The sequence below is a fragment of the Amphibalanus amphitrite genome, unplaced genomic scaffold, assembly GCF_019059575.1.
Source record: "Amphibalanus amphitrite isolate SeventyFive unplaced genomic scaffold, NRLGWU_Aamphi_draft 000120F_arrow, whole genome shotgun sequence".
Lineage (NCBI taxonomy): Eukaryota > Metazoa > Arthropoda > Thecostraca > Balanomorpha > Balanidae > Amphibalanus > Amphibalanus amphitrite.
Genome location: NW_024881615.1, coordinates 915,172 through 935,426, shown reverse-complemented (window position 1 = coordinate 935,426; position 20,255 = coordinate 915,172). Strand labels below are relative to the sequence as shown.

At 49.3% G+C, this 20,255-nt stretch overlaps 3 protein-coding genes across 9 annotated transcripts; 1 reads left to right on the top strand and 2 right to left on the bottom strand.

The window, feature by feature from the left end:
• Positions 1–79: 79 nt before the first annotated feature.
• Positions 80–5,014, bottom strand: LOC122381458 (integrator complex subunit 14-like). Of its 5 annotated transcripts, none has more exons than XM_043365629.1 (10): positions 4,964–5,014; positions 3,896–4,111; positions 3,580–3,750; positions 2,987–3,220; positions 2,618–2,728; positions 2,090–2,228; positions 1,613–1,704; positions 1,288–1,399; positions 878–1,089; positions 80–613 (listed from the first exon to the last, which is right to left on the bottom strand). In XM_043365629.1, exons 2-10 carry the CDS (start codon positions 4,058–4,060, stop codon positions 389–391), a joined length of 1,461 nt encoding a protein of 486 aa, XP_043221564.1. In that variant the 5' UTR covers positions 4,061–4,111; positions 4,964–5,014; the 3' UTR covers positions 80–388. The 5 variants fall into 5 exon arrangements, with proteins under 5 accessions (XP_043221564.1, XP_043221566.1, XP_043221562.1 ...); XM_043365631.1 differs by having other exon boundaries at positions 4,954–5,002; XM_043365627.1 differs by having other exon boundaries at positions 4,614–4,992.
• Positions 5,015–5,185: 171 nt separating this feature from the next.
• On the top strand, positions 5,186–8,069 carry LOC122381470. The gene is made up of 3 exons (XM_043365685.1): positions 5,186–5,241; positions 5,974–7,965; positions 8,014–8,069. The coding sequence occupies exons 2-3, from the start codon at positions 7,206–7,208 to the stop codon at positions 8,067–8,069; spliced, it is 816 nt and encodes a 271-aa protein (XP_043221620.1). The 5' UTR covers positions 5,186–5,241; positions 5,974–7,205.
• A 311-nt stretch (positions 8,070–8,380) lies between these two features.
• LOC122381457 (abasic site processing protein HMCES-like) lies at positions 8,381–13,947 on the bottom strand. Of its 3 annotated transcripts, none has more exons than XM_043365624.1 (9): positions 13,919–13,947; positions 13,315–13,450; positions 12,720–12,874; positions 11,818–11,918; positions 11,466–11,563; positions 9,780–9,870; positions 9,393–9,509; positions 9,072–9,185; positions 8,381–8,859 (listed from the first exon to the last, which is right to left on the bottom strand). In XM_043365624.1, exons 2-9 carry the CDS (start codon positions 13,332–13,334, stop codon positions 8,611–8,613), a joined length of 945 nt encoding a protein of 314 aa, XP_043221559.1. In that variant the 5' UTR covers positions 13,335–13,450; positions 13,919–13,947; the 3' UTR covers positions 8,381–8,610. The 3 variants fall into 3 exon arrangements, with proteins under 3 accessions (XP_043221559.1, XP_043221561.1, XP_043221560.1); XM_043365626.1 differs by having other exon boundaries at positions 12,720–12,864; positions 13,919–13,941; XM_043365625.1 differs by lacking the exon at positions 13,919–13,947 and having other exon boundaries at positions 12,720–12,898.
• Between the last annotated feature and the right edge of the window lie 6,308 nt (positions 13,948–20,255).

The following is a 20,255-nucleotide window of genomic DNA, read 5'->3' as shown; positions in this document are numbered from 1 at the left end:
TGGTCTGGGGGTTTAAAAATAAGAGTTAACTGAACACTATTTACAACTCAGCCTTTCTCGTTTTAATTGTACCAGAAGGTAGCACAAAATGTTTATTGCAATTAATGTGTGAAAATGCGGGATGAGCTAAAAAAAAAAAAACACTTTGCTCGTAATACACCACCAAAGTGATGATATATGAATTATGAAACCACGTACTAAACACCGCGTCGCCACATACAAGTACAACTCACCCACACTCACGACAAAACAAACACTCATGATGACCACAGCGCCATGGTAATCCACCCTCCGCACACAGCGACACCTCCAGACAGCCTCACTGCCCTCACCCAGCCACAGCACCCCCACTGACCGAGTTCGCAGCGCCCCGGCCACGTCACCCTACTCAGCTGCCCTGCTGGAACCGCGTGCTGAGCGGCTGGATCGGTTTGCCCGGCTGCCGGTGCTCGGGGTGGCGCAGTGCCGTGGCCGCGTGGGTCAGCTGCAGCGCACAGTCCGGGTGCGCGTTGCCCGGTAGGAGGGTACACTCACGCTCCAGGATTACGGCCACGCTCTCCAGTACCTGGTAGAAGCCGAACGAGAGCGCCGCGCTCCGCAGGCGGTTCAGCTCCTGCAGCGGGGACGGGCGGCCGAGGGAAAGGTTAGGTGGGCGGCAGGAGAGGCCACCAGCAATGATCCATCACTTGCAAATGTTTCAAACAGATATGTCTATTTCAAACAACCTGCGGTTATAAAGGGAGCGCTAGCCCGCACGAAAGTCTCACATGAGTGCCATATACTCCCCCCCCCCTTGGCCAGATGTTTCGTACTCGGCTCTAAACGCAGACTTAACGCCATCTAGTTATCCCCGCTGGCCACCCAAACTCCCACCCACCTTGTAGAAGTTCTGCGTCTTGTCGGGCAGTTTTCGGGCGTGCCGGAGAACCTTCTGTACGTCCGAGTGCAGGCCGGACTGGCGCGTCCACGTGACGCACGTCTGCTGGTAGCTGCGCTTACGGGACACCTTGATCGGGAACGGCGACGGCGCGCCCGGCACCGCGGGCCCCAGGTTCGTGAAGTCGCCCAGCCAGGGAAGCACGTTCGTGCCTGAGGCAGGGGCAGTATCAGGGAAGGGTGAGTCAGGCAACTTGTGAGAGGGACACTTCATGCAAACCACAGCGCTTTTGACGGTCGCAAATTCAGATAATGGACCAACGATGCTGAAGGCATTTATTACGGTAGTATTGACATTCAAATCAACTTATCCTCAAACTGCATTCATATATCATGTGGTTGATGTCTCACCTGGTTCAAACAATGAAAGCATGAGGTTAGCCTTTTTCTTGTTATCAGCCCACGAGTAAACGATACCGTACCAGTCCTCCCCGACGTTCACCAGCGCCGCAGCGTTCTCCCTCTGCCGGTAAATAACGTGATCAGCTATAAACCAGGGCTATAAATATGTCCTCATCAGAGCATCAGTCACCAATAGCTCACTGGGAAGAAGCGCTGACAGCGGGCAGCGTATCGGGGGACGGCAATTGACACTGCACGGTTAACACATAAATATCAGCCTGCTAACAGAGTTTCTGCTGATCTGACGGGATCGGCGGCCGGCACTTATACTCACCTTCAGTCCGCCATGTAAAAGGACGCAGAAGCAGGCGGTGCGCGCGTTCTCGTCTTCCTCTGAGCACGGCTCGCCCGGAGCATCTCCAGATTCTGCAGAAAAGGATGAAAGGCATCATGAAAACGTGATAAAAAATACACCGTAATAAACAAACGCTAGCCAACCGCTAGTATCATACAGCAGAGTAATAGGCAAGACACGATATAAATACATAAATGCTACAAAACAATGCAGAAGATGACCGTGAGCGCAAAAAAATATATAATACTTTTAAAACGAAATCGGTCGTAACATACACCGTGACGATATTCTAATAATAAACCACTTGCAATTGCTCTTTAAGAAGCATATTAAACTACCATCCTTCCATCGTTTCAAGTTGTTTCAAACGACACACGACTAATGCTCTTACGGAGGAAGCTGCACCGTACGGACCGCCCTTTCCGAGATAATGTCGATAAATGTTCTGCGGCTCACCTGACGGCGCTGGGAGCACCAGGTGCCGGGAGAAGGCCGGAGGACTGGCAACGTCAGCCACAGAGAGGAACCCGCAGATACGCAGCTCCGGGGACACTGTCCTCTTCACAGCCTCAAAGTCACGCGTCCGGTTGTACGTCTGTCAGGGAAAGGTGGCGTGATCAGATGACCCTGGGATACGTTGATCGCCACGGTAACTTAGGTAAAGACCACCGGCCACATTGCAGTGTGCGTAAGCATGAGCAACAAAAAGGGGCTCACTGTTACGGAACGGAATTCGGTGGTTTCGCTCGTCGTCAGGGTGACATACATCGCTTACATAATCAGCCGTATAATCGCTGTATAATCAGCGTATAACGTATAACATCGTATAATAGCTGTATAATTATATATAACAGCCGTATAATCAGCGACGGAGAAAGACGTCTAGCCTCCACAATTTATCATCATCAGTAGTGTGATGACTGAACCCTCTCCATCCCTACATGTGGTACAGCTCCCCAGCCGTCCAGTCTCAACCCTGCTCACCTGTGGCGGAGGACAGAGTGTGACTCGCGAGGACAGTCCGCCACAGTGGAGTACACCGCTGAACGGAGCGTAGTTGGTCTCTGCCAGACGACGGAACAGCGCCAGCGTCGACTGTAACGCATACGACATCATCACTTTCTGCAGACGTGTATCATAAAAAACATCATCATTATACTATCACTGTCAACAGAGCAGGAAATTTCACTGTAGGTAACAGTTACTATCGTGGAAATTCTAATCATAAGAAACACACGCCGCTAGGTAACATCCACCATGGCAAAGAGAGCTGTTCAGTGATCGGTGTGTACAGCTGTACATATCTAACTTGGCGATGAAGGTGGTCACTGATCAGTGATCAAGCGTACGCACCTTGGCGGAGAGCGGCGGCTCGGGCGTGTGCACGGCGCCCTCGCCGCCGCTGAGCTCCACCAGCCGCTGGAAGGCGGCCGGCGCGCCGCGCCGCTCCAGCTCCGCCCGCTCGCCGAGCAGCACCACGTCCAGCCGGCAGGGGAACAAGAAGGGCAGGTGCAGCCGGCTGCCGGCCACCAGCTGGCGCAGCGACGAGTCGCCCACGCCCAGACTGCCGTCGCTGATTATGATCACCTGGTGGACGTGATGGTGACGGTCACCGGAAAGATGCCATGGAGAAATGTCAGTCGTCTTAACGGACACCCTGGTCCCTGATAATGGTTAACCAGAATATCCACGACGAACAGACGGTGGTGTGCAAAAAAGACGTACTCGATAATTAACAATCCAATTTTATAAGTTACCAAAAGACGAAACAAGATGCGTACATTAATTAACATGTCTAATGTCAAAGCGCGTCGTCACTTAACGCCGTCACCCCATAACAATTAAGAGCAACTAGAAAAGCCGTGACCCCGATCGCTTTTAACGCTAACTGAATCTGACATCTCACACCGATCATCTAACGCACCTCACGACACAAGAAACCTCACCTGACAGGCGGTGCCGCTGCCCCACTCCTCGGCTACGACCGCCTTGACGCCGAGCAGCGCAGTCTCCACACACGACTTGTCATACTCGGCCAGCGAGGCGAGGCGGCTCTTCAGCTGGTCAAAGTCGCGTGTAAATGAACCGAGAATCTCGTACATAGAACTGTACACCGCCTGTGAAAATAGAGTAATTCAATCGACACCAATGTACATACACAAAGAAAAAAAACAATATTGCATCAAGAAGATGATGATGAATGCTTCTAGAATACACAAAACAAAAACATTAAATGCTGTAAGCATATTACAGTGACCTTACCAAAGCAGCAAATTCTAGCTTGCAGTTGTGGTGAATGTGGTTAAGCAGCGCATGAATGCCCTTAATGGCCAGCTGGCGGACAGTGGGAGGTTCTTCTGAGCGGTCCTGCTGGAACACAGGTCGGCTCATAGAGAGCGACACATCCAGTGCCAGAACAGTTGGCATTACTGCTGTCAGCTGCTCACAGATTTCTAGAATGAGTGGTTTTCTTCAGCCCTGAAAAAATAAAGAGATCAGTGAATGGTCATCACAAAATAAATTGAATTATTCTGATTATCAATGAAGCACCTGAGGAAATCACAATACTTAACCAATACAAAACCTAAAAATGAGCCAGCAATTCAACACATAAATAGAGCCAAATAAAACAACTCATTAATAATATCAGGCATTCTAGACTATAGGACCTAATGCATGCCCAATGTATATGAATCTTTCACCCTCTTTTTAGTTGCAAATCAGCTCAGAGGCTAGCACAGCCTAGTATTACCAACAGCAAAACTGCAAGCTGCTGGGATTTTCCCCCTAAAGCTGTCCCAGAATTTTGCCATCCAAGCAAAAAGTACACTGATGTTAATAGATATCAGCCAGGCTTACTGATATTTTTTGCACTGCTGGTCATTTTTTCATGAGATAAGTTGAAGTTGACGGCGAATCCTAGAAATAAAAAATAGCAGTCCAGTCCGCATTCGGCAATTTTTCTGTTGGTAGCACTAACCAGAGTCCAGAGATTCAGAAGACAGAAATTAAACTTGCAGCCAGCGCCAATCTTATTTTATAATAAGAACCAAGGCTTCATAAGAAAAAACTAAATATGTGCAAAAATAAGTTCATTCAAAACAATATTCATTAGAGCAAATAGAAATGAGCAAATATTAATTTTCAAAATAAGCTAACTGCGGAGGAAGTTGAAGTGGACTCGGTAGGCATTCCAATTCACTGTTTGAGCCTTGAGGAGCAATCTGCAATACCCCCCCCCCCTGCAATGTCCTAGGCCAAACCAAGGGCCTGACAACGCTTAGAATGGACTATTTTTACGAAAATGCGTAAAATAATACAATAACAGACGCCGGCCACCACCACCAATCACATGTATCGACCGGTTGCGACATAAAATGCGCTGTTGTTTCAATGATAGTGTTACTTGTATGTTCGTAAGCTATATTTGCGGCTTTTGAGAAATCCTTTAACGAATCCGACAGGATGATAGAAATTTGTATGTACAAAAGCTGCTCGTTCTGAACATAATCAGCGAAATGAATGAAAATGGGCAAATTTTGTAAACATGTATAGGTACTGGTGAGGTACTGGAAGCATGTGGAACTGTGTGGGGATGTGGAGGATAGGTGAGAAAGATTTTGACTTTTTTATTTGGTGTTGGTGTAATTGCATTTCAATTTAAGTGTTTTATAGATGTGCTATGCGGCTTCCGACCCTTAGCTTATGGTTGGTACATCCACTTGCTGCCATGGATGACTGATGGAGTACGTTGACATATAACTTAGTAGGACTAGGTACTTACTGGCTGGTCCTTTTTGTTTTCACCCCAATTGGCTTGCTGTCCAACTCAAATTCGAAGTCAATGTTGAAGTGATTACATTCCAGGTTGTTTCATTATAAGTCATAAACATATCTGTACTGTGCATATGCAAGTGATGCGACTTACAGCTGGAGCCACTTGGGGATTATTGATCATGTGTCAGAGAATGCTACATTGACATCAGCCTCACCTTACATTGCCACTTATCTCACCATATCACATTGCCACTTAGCTTTTGGATATGCCTACTAGAGTTGGCTCATGGCTGCATCATTATCATAGCTCAAGGCCAAGGCATTATTAACATGTGTGGCATAGATCATGTAAGTTCAATTTATGTTAAAAACATGCATCATTAGTGCCCAGACCATTCTGCAGCAAAATGATATTTGCTACTTTGTGTAGCTTTTCAATTTTTCAAGATGAGGGTTTGTTTCAATAATTATTCCAACTTCAAAGTGAATGCATGGGCAGCAACCACCAGCTCTGCTTTCATGCTAGTGTTGAGCTTTCATGCTTGCATCCTCTCATATTTCAGGTAATATGCTGATAATTCAGCCATGAATGTCTCACGTGCAGAGATGGGAGGGGCGCCGGCTGAGGGGGACTGGCGTGAGCTCGACACGACGCCGGAGTTTCGCGAGTTTGTCGGCAAGAAGCTGGACCAGCTGGTGAGCAGCATGATCAAGGAGAAGGACCGGTGCAAGCACCTGCGGCCGGCGCCGGTCGAGGGCGAGGTGCGGCTGTTCGCCGGCGCTCCGCCGCTGCAGGTGGCCGAGGAGGCAGCCCCGGAGCCCCCGCCGCCGGCCAAGCGGCCCAGACTGAGCGGTGTGGAGCTGCAGCGCTACCAGCTGAAGAAAAAGGGCCGCCGCGAGCGGCAGCCGGCCGTCCCTGACGCGGTGCCTCCGCCGTCCGGAGGTGACGGGCCCGTGTCACAGTCGCCAGACAGCGGCGGCGGGGCGTTGCCGGCCGCCGGGGACAGTGGAAAGGACAGTGACAGCGACAGTGACGATGACCTGGCCAGGTTCGCCGAGGCCGCCGTACCCGCAGACTTCATGAAGTCGCTGGCAAAAAGTAAAACAGTGAAGCTGGGTACAGCATGACGATCGCAGTGTGATTTGTGGATAGGGTCTGTTTTGTATGTGTAAATATCGCGATGCGCCGTGTTTTTCGGTAAACAGTGGAGAAGCGACCTCTTTGTTCAACGTCTGTCTCCTTTTGTTCGAATATATGCATGACCATTTTTATATTTTACAATGCACATGCGCTTTATCAACTTCTCATATCGAATCGATTTCGTCACTGGTGATTGTACTTTGAAGATACTTCGTCCGGAGAACACAACAGAGCAAAAATATCCAAAGCTAGGCTAGCGACATTCCTCATCTAACTATATAATTAACCGTAAGCCCTGCCTATCATCAATCGGATTAAATACATACGTTGCATGTGATGCGATATACACGGATCGTTATTCTAGGGCTATAGAGATCTAACTACAGCCACCATTACCGAGTCATTGTCATTCAGTGCGCGGCTGTTTTGCGATTCCCGCCCCAGAGAGGGGCGGCTCGGTTACGAACTCCGTTCCGTCGCTATGGATTCCCGATCACTGGCCGATCCTCGCTGAAAGATGAATGCGGCCGTGACTGTGGCTCGTTACTCGCTCGTCAATAATGTGACGAGTGTCGGTGGGTCGCGATCGGTCGGCAGCGGCCGGCAGTCTCCGCGCGGAGCTGGTCGCGCGCCGTCCGCCCTGCAGTCGGCGTCATGGCCCAGGTGGCTGTGTCTGTGACGGCGGCCAGCGGGCAGCCGGTGACACCGGCGGCCGACCGGGCGCGCCGGTCCCGCCGGCTGGGCTGCTGCGGCCGCCGCCGGCTGCTGGCAGACCCGGACTCTGCCGGGAAGAGCGGCTGCCGCCCGCCGCCGTGGCGCAGCTCGCTGCTGATCGGCGCCATCATCGTCACCGCGCTGGCAGTCTGCGTGCTGGTGCCGCTCACACTCGATGAGGGCGTGCGGCCGCTCTTCTCGGGCAGCTACGCGCCAGCCACGTGTCACGTGGCCAGCGTGGTCGCCTCTAACGGCACGTGCTCGTGCCGCCTGTGCCAGACCGAGCGGAGCTCGTGTCTGGCGTTCACGGCTCACGTGGCGTACGCGTCGCACCTGATGCTGCGCCGCCGCAACGGCTGGGACGTGGAGCACGCGCTGCTCTCGGCCGGCCCGGAGCGATGCCACGCCTGGCTGGCCTGCGAGCAGTTTCTGCGCGAGACGGCGGTGCTCGGCAGCAACCTCAGCTGCCTGGTGCGCCAGGACGAGGACGGCGCGCTGGCCGTGCCGCGCCAGCAGCACGGCCGCGCCGCCTGGCTGTTCCTGCTGCTGCTGCTGCCGCTGCTGGTGCTGGCCGCCCTGCTGGTGGCGCTCTACTGTCAGCTGTGCGGCCGGCCGGCGCGCCGCAGGCGGGCGGTGCGCGCGTGGCGCCGCGCCGCCGCCCAGGTCCGTCAGAGGCAGCGCAGCTACGGCCGGTCGGGCGGCGCGCCCACCCCCGAGGCGCCGCCGCCGCCGCCGCCAATGCCGCCAGTGGCCACCCGTCCTACCCTGCTGCCGCCCATCAACGTGGTGGCGAAACGAGAGTGAGCACTCGGAGGCAGAGCCAGCGAGCGAGAGCCAAGAACGCACCATGTCAGGGGAGAGAGTCACAAGGTGACACTGTAAATATGTACCACTTGAAGCGTCTCATGCCTTCAAGTTGTGCGCATTAGCTGGGCGGGAAACACCGTCATTGTTATTTCAGGACGCATTCTTAAGTTCATAAGTGCGTGGAAGACCCACATCGGTGTGACCCAGATGGTTCGTAAGTCGTAAGTTTTCTGGGTGTAAAATAACTTCCTGGCAGCCTCCTCGCGACCTGGGTTAGCTACAAAATCGAACACCAGTTTCTACATACAGCAAAGTTAACGGTATAATAAACTACAATGCAAATTGTAAAACAATACAAAACATAGGTACGCGCTAAAAGGCAAAAAGGAACAGCCATCCTAACTGCTGTTCAGCAATGCTCAAATGTTCATTGTTCAGGTACCATCCCTAGAGGACGAACAATCTTGGCTTGTTCCTCTCGCGGACTCGTCACCCCGCCGTCCGGCGCGGTTGCAGAATGCAGATCGTTCACCGCGCTTCAGCGTTTGCTGGGTTTGTCCTCTCCGTCCTCTGTTTCCGCCGGTCGCTTCTCCGCCTTGCCCTTTCCGAGCCAGTTGGCCATGAAGCCGGCCGCCGGTGACCGTTTGGTGTCGTCCACCGGCGCGTATGTGGCGTCCCGGTTGCGGACGTTGTTGATTTCAGACGAGACTGGGTGCCAGGTCAGCGAGTCTGCCGGGGTGATCTGACTCAGTGCCGTCTCCTCCGAGCTCTCGGCAGACAGCCAGTCCTGCGGGAACGGTCACGGTCACCACAAGCTCACTGTTCTCCAGTCAACAACAGACACCGTCTAATGGGACGCACGAAAGGCCATGGCGGCGGAATCGAATCAATACGTCCGATGCATCGCCGATGGCACGCGATGGGCAGCGCTCGGAGAGGTTCACTGCCTCCAGTACCGTGAACGTTGTCGACGGCGGGATACACAGACGCGCGTCTTACCTGGACCGCCCGCGGTGTAGTCAGGAACACGGGCATTCGGTGGTGGATCCACGTCAGATGAGGGTTCGAGGCCTGAGTCAGGATAGTGCAGCTGTAGAGAACTTCCTCATCGTCCTGCGAACGGCGATTCACGACTCATTTGCTGCCTTTCGTCTCGTCGACTCAGGTGGATCATACGGACACTCGGTATTCGGTAATGACAATGACAACGAACATGCATCGAGGACCCCATCATGGACAGACGCTTCAGCCGCGTTTCCGAGCATCCACCAACTCATTTTACATATACAATGATCTAACAAACATAGATAAGGGTCTCACCATTTTCCGTGTCTCAAACAGGCCCGCCATCATGGTCAGTTTGGGTCCTTTCCAGCCTTCCTCTTCGCTCCAGAGATCCTCTTCGCTCAGCTTGTTCACGTCCGTACAAATGTCCCACTGCCGGACAACGATCAGTCAGATCATACAAATACATCTGGCTTGGTTGACAACATTGGTTGTAGAACCATTACCATCCGATTTTCGTCTCACTAACTTCATACGTGGATAAACATTCGCCGATAAAATGACTTATCCTCAAGCATAATAGACAAAGCATGCCAAACATGTACCAAACGATCACCAAACAGCAACCCGAGCAACGACAAATAGTATCACCACGTGGAGGCTTATGATCGTAAATAAATAAATCACGCATAGGGAAGTTACCTTTTTATCTTGTTCCGTGTAGAGGAAGTATGGCTTTTTGTTGTTCCCATCCCTTTTCCATTCGTAATAGCCATCGCACAGAATCACGCATCTGAAAAAAGCGAGGCATTAAAGTTCTCAGTCGATGGCGACAGGTGATGATACCTATTACCATCGGCATCGACGAAGACAAGTCAATGAAATCGATCATTTTATTCAAACCGCATTCAGAGACTCATAAAAGTTTGAGCACGACTATAAAGCTCGACTTCAATTCGATTGAAGCAATAACTATTCACCAAGGAAATCACTGACAACGCCGATTAAATTTCACTATTGCAGCGATTATCGTAACCTATCGAACGATGGTATCGGTGTCGATCGTGTGCGTATTTCATCAAGAGTAACTGGTCTATTAGCCGGGTCGATCGCTGCCGGGCTGTAAAGTTCCCGATGCTAGCTGATTTCGGTAGCCCATGCCCCATCTAATGAGGGTGCGTTTTACGTCATCAAGTAGACCGAATCACGTTCGGATTTCTTATTTGAACTGGAAGCACTGATAGGAGCAAAAGGAAAAGATTTAAAGCCCCAGATATCTGATCTTGAACAAACAGAGCACAATGCATATTACACAATGCACATCCCCAAACATTTAGTACTGCATTGGTCGATGTTAGTGAAAAAATTGCAGCACAAATAAAAGATCTGCTCTTGAATGGAATGTGTGTTTCAGCAGAAGGAAGCATAGACAGAACTCGCAAATCACTGATTACGGAGCGAGCGAAGCGAGCGTAGTCTTTCCTTAGATTAACGGAAATTTCTGAGTATGAGCGGCCGGCCGGCCGTGCGGACGCTTTTGCGAGGCTTATATCTCAACAACCACTTGACCGATTTACATGCGGTAATTTTTGTAGGGTAGCTTCATTCCTTCTACCAAGTATTGGACTATTCCCGATGCATGTGGGCGACCCCTTATGCACGTGCCACGTGCAAAACGAAGAGGTGTCAGTTTTGTAATTGTTGCAATATCTCGGTAACTACTTGGCCGATTGCGCTGAAAGTTGGCATGTAGGTAGGCACCCACTAGGCACTGCATATCCATGTGCCAGAGTTGGGGTGCTGCTGCACGTGCGCACGTGCAGGGGTCGTTTCCAGATCTGGGGAACGGCTCGACCGATTGCGCTCAAATTTGGTACACAGTTAGGGACCGGTTAGTAGGGTGTCGTGCACAAGTCAGTTGGGACCCATTTTGCACGTGCGCACGTGCAGGGTGCCGCTTCCAGATCTCGAGAATGGCTGGGCCGATTGTGCCCAAATTTGGCACATCGCTGGAGAGCGGTTAGTAGGGTGCCGTGCACAAGTCAGTTGGAGGTACCCCCTCGCAATTTCGCACGTGCAAGGCCCACCCTCTCCCTCGCTCCGTTAGTCGCCCCAAAAGGCGTTATGCTGGTTTACCGAATCCAGGTTTTGAAGAGCCAAATTTAATTCAATCGGAGGCAGGTACAACTCGAGGGTTCCAAATTGCACTGGTGAACCAGACGTAGCCAGAGCAGAACGCAGATAGATTTAGCACATAAAATTGCAAGTTTGTATGTTAATAACAGATAGAGGAAGCAACGTATTGATGAAGAACGAGCAAGCATACTAAATAACTAAAAAAAAAAAAAAAAAACAATACCACAATAGTCGTGCGTAGTGTATACCTACCTCTGCCCGCGTTTAAACGGTCCAGAGAACATGGATTTGTCGCGGAACTCTTCCGAACGGGCGTTGAACGTTGTCAGTTTCATCTCCGCAATGTCGCCCTGGAACAATAGCAAAATAGCGCGCTGCAGTGACCAACTAATTAAGCACTCAGCTGCATAGTAGCTCTTCCACTGAGACGTTCAGACCTGCAATATCATAAGTTGGTCAGATATATTTGTAGAAAGCTCAGGCCTCAGATACTATGTCTTTGAAGAATAGGTACCCTTGTAAGAAATAGGTGCAAACACGCGAGCAGCACTTTCAATCGTACTTCACGCACGCTCGCAAGCAATGAGAAAAAATACAATGGTACCTTGTGAAAGAAAGGAATGAGACCCCATCTCATCGAAACCACGATCCTCTCTTCATCAGGACATCCGGCGAAATCTCCACGGATCAGCACTGGAAGTGTGCCTGAAAAAAACATCAAAATAGGGTGACGAGAGCTGGAAAAGCGAAATGAATTCTAACAGTTTTTCAACTAACTAGTACAGAAGTGCAACTGAATCATGTGCAAAGGCAAGCAATCGAGAAAACAAGTAGGTAGCTCTATTTAAATTGTGCGGGGCCAGGAGTGAGGATGTTTGGATACTCCCCTAATGCGATTTTTGATGCAGCTTTTCTGAACAGGGGAAAAATTCCGACCTAAGTCTTTGAAAGGTCAGGTCAGCAGGTCACATTGATAGACCTTACCCCGGAAAAAATTCAAATGCTCGCCATGGCAATGAACGATCGCTTAAAAACTCTCGGCGATTGATGAGAGCAAAGTAGTTATGCACCATGTACAGTCCACAGCAGAAGTAATGTGGGGTTTCAGTCATGGGTATGTTCTGCTTCTGAAGCTTAGGAACGATTAGCCAGACTACAATGAAACTTTGAATGTAGCTTATATGTATCGTCACCCTTGCAGCTGCAACTTTAGCTATTGACATCTTCTTTTCGATCACTCCGCATTAAACAATCGCCAGTCAAAGCCAACCGTTGAGATTGGTAAAACCCTACATTACTTTAGCGGTGGGCTGTACATATAGGATGTATATCTCTTAATTATGATATTATTGACCTAATTTCAGGACAATTTTGTGACCAATCAATTATGATCAGAAGTAAATGTAAAAAATGAGCTGTGCCTGTTTAGGACGAATGTCATTTATGGAGAATGACAAGGGAAATGAAGGAAATGAGGAATGGAAATAGACTCTGAGGAAGTAGTACCTGTTGGAGCAATGTTCTGTGATGGCTGATAATTTCTTGATCCTGGAGTGTTCATAAATCTTGCTTTCTGGTACTTCTGGTTGTTTTGCTTTTGGTTTTGCCCACCACGAGGAACATAGGAGCACGCCCGAGACAGGTTGTCGGGCTGCAAAGTACTAAAAACAACTTGTTTTATATATCTTATATAGTTTTACACATATATTGTTTTAGACATTTCAAGGATGACATTGAAAATATAAGCTTTTGCTTGAAATTGACACCCAACAAAATGATACTTTTTTGCAAACATTGAATAAATAGTCTGACCAGCTTCTGGTATAGGTAAATTCCACATTGACTATATATAGTATATTCATTGTAAGAATTGAAGTGTTACTCATAATTGCATGTGTTCATCCAATGAAAAATGAAAATGGATCAACTACAAATGTAAACCTAAGATGAGCATGTCAAGCATGCCACAAAGGGAACACAGGTAACCTAAACCAAAACTGCTTGACATATTTTTTCACAGCACAGTTTTAAACAAATGTTAATAGTTGAAAAATAAAGAAATTTAACCTGATCTACAAAAGTATGAACGTTTTCTCTGTACCATGCAGTTCTGCCACACATTCTCCTTCCAATTCAAATTGTAATTATCTTGCTTGCTCTCGATCACAGGCCCTCGCCTCCAGCTCAGCTGCGTGGTCGTGTCACTCAGGGTATAAGTCAGACACAGTTCATTGGTTCTGAAAACAGACAAATTGAAATGAATCAAATAAAAAGCTGAAATGAAATGTTCATCTGAGCAGCAATACCTATCAGATCGGGAGCTTCCAGCAGAGGTATCAGTGCCAACCATGGCTCCTGTAAACTGAAACATGAACGGTGAGGATATGCTAAAATTGAAATAGCAAACTTGAAACTGTAAAAGAGGGGAGACAATCGAATAAACGGTAGTAATTTGTACTTTGTAGTTAAACGAAATATGCCACTTTTAACATGGGGTTTGAACTAGAATAGCAGTCCCAACTCCCAAGGCAGTACAGCAGTCTGACTCCGAGTCTTGTCGCTTGAACTGAGACTGGCACAATTCCAACGCTCAATGAGGTGATTTCACCCACTCTAGCTAAAGGTGTATCAATTCAAATATATTCAACTTTGTGGATATGTAAACCCTCAAAAGTCAACAACCACCACCAACACCAACAACACACTTCCAACTTCTTTCCAACACATCTCAAGCATGGATGAGAGATATAATCTCTCATCCATAATCTCTCATCTCTCTCTCATCTCTCTCATCTCATCAGAGATATAATGAGAGATAATGAGAGATATAGAGATATAATGAGAGATAAGATGTAATCTCTCATCCATGTCTCAAGCCTGCTGCGAGCTCAAACACGAATGCAATCAAAACGCAATCGTAAACAAACGCCGCACGTGGGCGCCCACCAAGGTCATCATGTGAAGAAGATAGGCTCTCTAAAATGCAGCTAAAATTAATTGATAGACCAGCAACAAGCTGCTGCTAGCATTGATCGAAAGTTTCATTAAGCAACTAAAATGCCGCTTCATGGAGACAGACTTATTTATCTTCATGAGCTTATTCGGCGGATTTCGTTTCATTAATTTCGGAATACACGGTTTGCTAGATATGCCTCAGCCAAGCAGCGGCGGAACGAGGGGGGCACAGGGGCACGGTGCCCACTTTGATCATAGGCGCGGGAGCCGGGGGGGGGGCAGTGGGGGCAGCTTGCCCCCCAACTCTGGGGCCGTGGGGGCGATGCCCCACAGCTCTGAGACGGAATACCACACTTTTTTGCATTTTTTTTTAAGTAGCCACTATTCTATAAGTCCCTTTTTATCCTTCAAATGAGCGAGCGTGTCAAAACTGACCCAAGCGTTCGTCTGATTGTCAAAATAATGGTTATAGTCGATTCATCGGATGACGTATCAGTAACTACGAGGTACCTGGCTACTGGCTAGTCTCAGCCCATGACTACCCTCGGACCTGCGGCTGCATAGGGAAATGGGGTCAGATGTGGACCCCTCTCGGGCTTTCCTAATAAGACGAGCAAAAGGGAGTACATTTGCAACACTGAACTCTATAATGTGGAATGCGCATCGGCCGCCAGATGGTGTCCAACGGTGCCGCCATGTTGCGCAGACCAGGAAGCGGCCGCCGCCTGTGTTGGGGAATAGGGAATTCGGGACCTCGATTTACGTTTGCGGTCGCTGCATCCGTTACGTTCAAGCTATGTGGACACGGAACCCGGCATCTTACGCAGAATTGAGTGGAGAACAAGATGAAATACTAAAAAATCCTTAGATACAAGGAACTAATACGTTAAACCCTTATAAATCAATGGGGAAATATGAAAATTGCTATTTTGGCGCCGAGAATGATCTGAAACTATCTCAAACATATAGAATCATGATTTCATGCAGTATTTGCAAGGTTCTATGCTTCATATTTGCATTGTTGCCCTTGCGTGACGTCATTTGTGACGTCACAAGGGTCACAATTTTCCTTCAATAACTCCCGATCAAATTGAGCTAGCGAGTCAGGAAAGCCACCAATGGACTCAGGAAGACCTGCCGAATCGAATGATATGCGACATGACCTCTTTCGACCAACTTCGTGACCTGGGGGTGCTGACCTGACCTTGACCTGAGGTCAACACCCTAAGTTGACCTGACCGGAACAAAAGGTATATCACTCGATGCGCCTGAGCTAGCTGAACACGATGATGCCAAAATCGCGGCTCTACGGCCATTTTTGGCGAAGTAATTTACCAAAAACCGAACCCGTGCCTTAGATCACTTGACCCGACCTCAGAGGTCACCGGTTGACCTGAAACCCTTACAGCGGGTTCCTACCAGTCACTCTGCATTATACTTTGCCGCATACGACCACTTTACCGCTTAATTCTAGTTTAATTAGCGGCGCATTACATAGGCGGCGGAACGATTTGAGACAAGGGGGGGCACCATGGCTCAAGGAGCCAAACCTAGGGTACCCCCAAATCCTGTTTTCTCATCGGATTTAGGCCACTTATTTTTCGTCACAGCCCTGACACGATGATTTTTTTTTAATTTTATTTTTTACTAAACGAAAATGGCAGTTCACCCCCGTATGCAGGGGTGTAATTTTATATCTCTTTGTGGGGGCATATGCACCCACAATCCTGAATTATGTATGCCCACACAATGATGAAAATGCACCCACAAGTCTTTTACAAGGCTGCAAGCGTCCTTTCGAGAGTACGGTGCCCTTCGCATGCTCTAACGGCGTCCTCCTGACCGTCTCGCGTTCATGGATAATATAGCGTTTTTAATCACTCGGCGCCCTTCTGGGAGAATGGCGCACTTTTGACAGCACCGCGCCATTCTCATGGTCTAACGGCGCCCTCCTGACCGTCTCGCGTCCTTAGGTCTCTGTTCACCGTGCATCCCTCGACTGTTCGGCGCCCTTCTGGCCTCTCAGCGCCCCTGAACCACATATAGCGTTTTCAATCACTCGGCACCCTTTTACGAGAATGGCGCCCTTTTCATGATCTCAATGCGCCCTCGTAACCATCTGGCGTCCCCACGTCCCCACCAACGTAGCACTACTGACTGTGCGGCGCCCTTCTGGCCTCTTAGCGCCCCTGGACCACATAGCGTTTTCAATCACTCGGCGCCCTCCCAAGAGAATGGCGCCCTTTTCATCGTCTCACGGCGCCCTCGTAAGTCGTAACCGTCTGGTGCCTCCACATTTGGTGCCCCTCCTACTGGATGGCGCCCTCTACAGCTTTTTACGTCCTTCCGGTCAGTTTCCACTTTTAAGCGTGTATTTGCTTAGTCAGACACGTCACTTGAAGCGCCATTCGGCTAGCAATGTTATCAAATTCGGTGTTAATTTAGGCTCCCACATAAAGAATATCTATCGCGCCCCAAAACGGCCTGGCGCCGGGCGCCCCTACAGCTGGGCACCCACAATCATTTTAGGAAAATTACACCCCTGCCCGTATGTGTGGTTAACTTTAAGCTGATCCCCAAGTACCTATGTGTTTGTCTCTTCCTTATTCTCGTTTGATAAATTCCATTAATCCTACATGTAACAAATTACCAAGAAGCCATCGCATGGTACTAATCAGTGGCGAATCCCAGGGTGGAGGTCACATGGGTCATGACTTAGGGCCTGGGGTCACCACATGCCTGCCAGGAGCACCACAGGCCTGACAGCCGACAGGGGCACCACAGGCCCGCCAGGGGTACCATAGGCCTAGCAGGGGCACCACGGGCCTGTCAGTGGCACCACAGGCCTGTCAGGAGCACCATCGGCCTAGCAAAAGCACTACAGGTCTTCCAGGGGCACCACAGACCTGCCAGGGGCACCAGAGGCCTGCCAGGGGCACTATCGGATTCGCAGGGGAACCACCGGCCTCGCAAGGGCACCATGGGCCTGTCAAGGGCACCACAAGCCTGTCGTTGGCAATTTAGGATTGTCAGAGGCACCACAAACCTGTCAAGGGCACCTGCGTTCTAACAGGGGCACCACAAACCTGCCAAGGCCCAGGGACACCACAGGCTTAGCAAGGACACCACAGGCCTGTCAGGGCCCATGGGCACCTAAGTCATGTCAGGGCCCACCGTAGGCTTGTCAGGGGGCAGGGTAGGTAGGTACCACAGTCTTTCCAGGGGCATCAGCGGCCTAGCAGGTGCAGGGGCACCAGTCATCACATGACTAACCAAAAATAAAGAAAATAAAAAAAAACTGAAAATAGGGCACCACCAAAATTAAGTGGCCGAAATCCGTTGAGGTTTTAATTTTGGGCATAGGTAGGGGCACCACTTCGATTCATGGCCCTCCCCTTGGAGTTTTCCCCGAATCTGCCCCTAGTACTAATACATCAAATTTAAGGGGGGCACCTTGCTATTGGTGCCCCCCTTGCAGAATTCAAGGGGGCACGGTGCCCCGGTGCCCCCCCCCCCGTTCCGCCGCCTATGGCGCATTAGCGAGGTGGGTTCAATCAACCCCCTCGGCCGGGGCAAATGTAGGTCCGGCGAGTGAATTTGAGGAATTCTGAAGATACGATAGTGTTCCCCACTCAATTCTGCGTAGGGTGCCGGATTCCGTATCTACGTAACTTGAACGTAACGGATACGGCGGCCGCAAACGTAAATCGAGGTCCCGAATTCCCTATTCCTCAACACAGGCGGCAGCCGTTTCCTGGTCTGCGCAATATGGCCGCCATCGTTAGACACTACGGCCAATAGGGTTGAAGCGGCAGTGCTCCCCTGTGATTTGCAACGAAACTTCCAGTGACCTCGAGTTAATGAATTTTACACCTTCTGTAAAAATGTATTGGCCCTGATTCGAATATGGATGACCTTGGTTAACTTTTTGAGTTTTATTTGCTTCCACTTACAAGTGTAGTTTTTGGGGCTGATTTCGAGTTTAGCGCCCGTTTGAACATAAGAAGTAGTTTTGATAAATGATGGTTATGTATAATGTTGTTACGAAGCTATCGTTGGTGGTTGTCAGTCACCCACTCTAGATGGCCGGCAGGAAGCCTGCTGGTCGACCTGACCTGACCCGACCCGATCTACCCCAAATGCATGGGGTCATCATCTTTGTTCAAAACTAACATCGAACTCGTACTCGGGACCCCGATAACAGCTACGGCTCGCAAAGTTCTAGCAGGCGGCCAGATTTTTCCTACTTTTGGGCGTTGACCTTAGGTGACCCGGCCAAGACCTTGAAATTGGGCATCATCGGCTTTCTCTCATCACGGGCAGCATCCTCGCTCTTCCGCGAAGCTCTACCTCGATCAGGGGCCGAAAGCATGCCTTTAGCGTTACGTTGGAAAACGTTTTATCTTAGCGACCCGTAAAACACGAATAAGAGTTACAGCGACACAGAAAGCGTATTCGATAGCTTTTTAAAGCTCTTTCGCCAACTTCGCTTCAGATATGACTTCGGGTCTATGGCTTATGTACCATAGAGTCCAAACAGCTAAACGGACGGATTTTGCCGAAACATTTGTTCTGTAACAACCTATGATTCAGTGAATGTGTATGATATCCATGTTTATCACCATCGTTTTTGTTTCGTCGAAAGGTCATGTCCTGACCGGAAAAGAACCTGCTGCATATGGATCGATCTGTGTTACTGAGCTGAACACACTCCAGGTGCTGTCATCGCTCTACAACGTCTCCATCGAAAGTTGTTGTCGAAAATGTGTTAGAGACCTTTGATGACCAATCACTGACCATTCCAGTCACCACTGGTCATTAGCTGCACCTTGTCTCTAAAATGAACAAGTGCCATGGCTACAAAAGTATCTTAGCGTTTTTAGCATATTCTTTCAAAGTAGAGGACATCGTGCTTTTTCCCATATCTTATCATGATTGGTGAGGTCACATACCTATTTGACCTGACTTCACTTCTCAGATGTAAAATCCTAGATTCATGAACTGTTGGCACTTATATAAAATCCCATTCATTACACCAAATTTCAGACTTATAGGAGATAATCTATAGGAATGAAAAGATTGCAGTTTTTAGAGGCATCAAAACTGAACTTGACTGTTGACATGGCATTGTGACCTGACCTTAGGTGATCTGTGCTTGATTTTTATGCACGATGCAAAATTGATGTACAACAAGATATACCGCTGCCTTCGCGGCGCTGCGCGCCGAGGTTTTTCTCCGGGCGCACGAAAAAACCGGGAGTGTGGCTAAAAACACCCGGTCCATCAAGACGAAGACCGGAAACCCGCCCCCCCCCCCACTCAAAAATCCGTGGCGACGCCCCTGCCTATAGAAAATTCAAAATAAAATGGTTGTGAAATAAAATAACATTTAGAAATTGTAAGCATAGGTAGTTGGTAACCTTGCAAGAAATGTTTTCCGTGTTTCACAGAACAATGGCGATGGGCCTGACATCCCGGCCCTGGCTCATTCGAACGACCGCGAAGAGAAGCATAATTGGAAACCATAAATTGGAACTGACGCTAGCTGTGGAGAGCTAAAACGATGGGTGGCTGCTTTGCCCAGGGTGGCCGCTTTGCCCCACTCCCCCCTACTCGGGCCAAACTGCCAATTTCTAGTTCGGCAATCTCTCGGCCAATTGTAATCATAGGCGCGGGAAGCCGGGAACCGGGGGGGGGGGCATTTGGGCCAGCTTGGCCCTCCCACCACATTTTTGGGACCGTGGAGGCGGTGCCCCCACAACTTTGAGACGGAATACAGCACTTTTTTGCAAATGTTTTCTTTTTTTGTTGAAAAGCCAAGGGATGGAAAATAAGTGGCCTAAAACCGGTGATAAAACTAGATTTGTAGGTACCCTAGGTTAATCTCTATTCATGGTGTGCCCACTGCCCACCTCCCCCCCCCCCCCGGTCCCCCGTCTGAAAGAAGCCCCGCGCCAATGATTACAAGCGCACCTATTGAATGCAATTTGAAATAGTAGTTATCGTAGTTAAATTAACGAACAAGCACATTGCCTGCCTACCATATTTAGGTACCTACTTATAGATGACTTTTTTCATTCCTACCAT

What these genes read in the sequence shown, in the direction of transcription:
- LOC122381458 (XM_043365629.1), bottom strand. Translation starts at nt 4,060, where the DNA reads ATGCCAACTGTTCTGGCACTGGATGTGTCGCTCTCTATGAGCCGACCT. An exon ending in CACTCTGTCCTCCGCCACAG is followed by an intron (nt 2,229 to 2,617) that starts GTGAGCAGGGTT and finishes TTTCCCTGACAG; the next exon opens with ACGTACAACCGGACGCGTGA. An exon ending in TTTTACATGGCGGACTGAAG is followed by an intron (nt 1,400 to 1,612) that starts GTGAGTATAAGT and finishes ATTTACCGGCAG; the next exon opens with AGGGAGAACGCTGCGGCGCT.
- LOC122381470 (XM_043365685.1), top strand. Translation starts at nt 7,206, where the DNA reads ATGGCCCAGGTGGCTGTGTCTGTGACGGCGGCCAGCGGGCAGCCGGTG. An exon ending in CAGCTACGGCCGGTCGGGCG is followed by an intron (nt 7,966 to 8,013) that starts GCGCGCCCACCC and finishes CAATGCCGCCAG; the next exon opens with TGGCCACCCGTCCTACCCTG.
- LOC122381457 (XM_043365624.1), bottom strand. Translation starts at nt 13,334, where the DNA reads ATGTGTGGCAGAACTGCATG. An exon ending in ACAGAACATTGCTCCAACAG is followed by an intron (nt 11,919 to 12,719) that starts GTACTACTTCCT and finishes TGTTTTTTTCAG; the next exon opens with GCACACTTCCAGTGCTGATC. An exon ending in TCATTCCTTTCTTTCACAAG is followed by an intron (nt 11,564 to 11,817) that starts GTACCATTGTAT and finishes CTATTGTTCCAG; the next exon opens with GGCGACATTGCGGAGATGAA.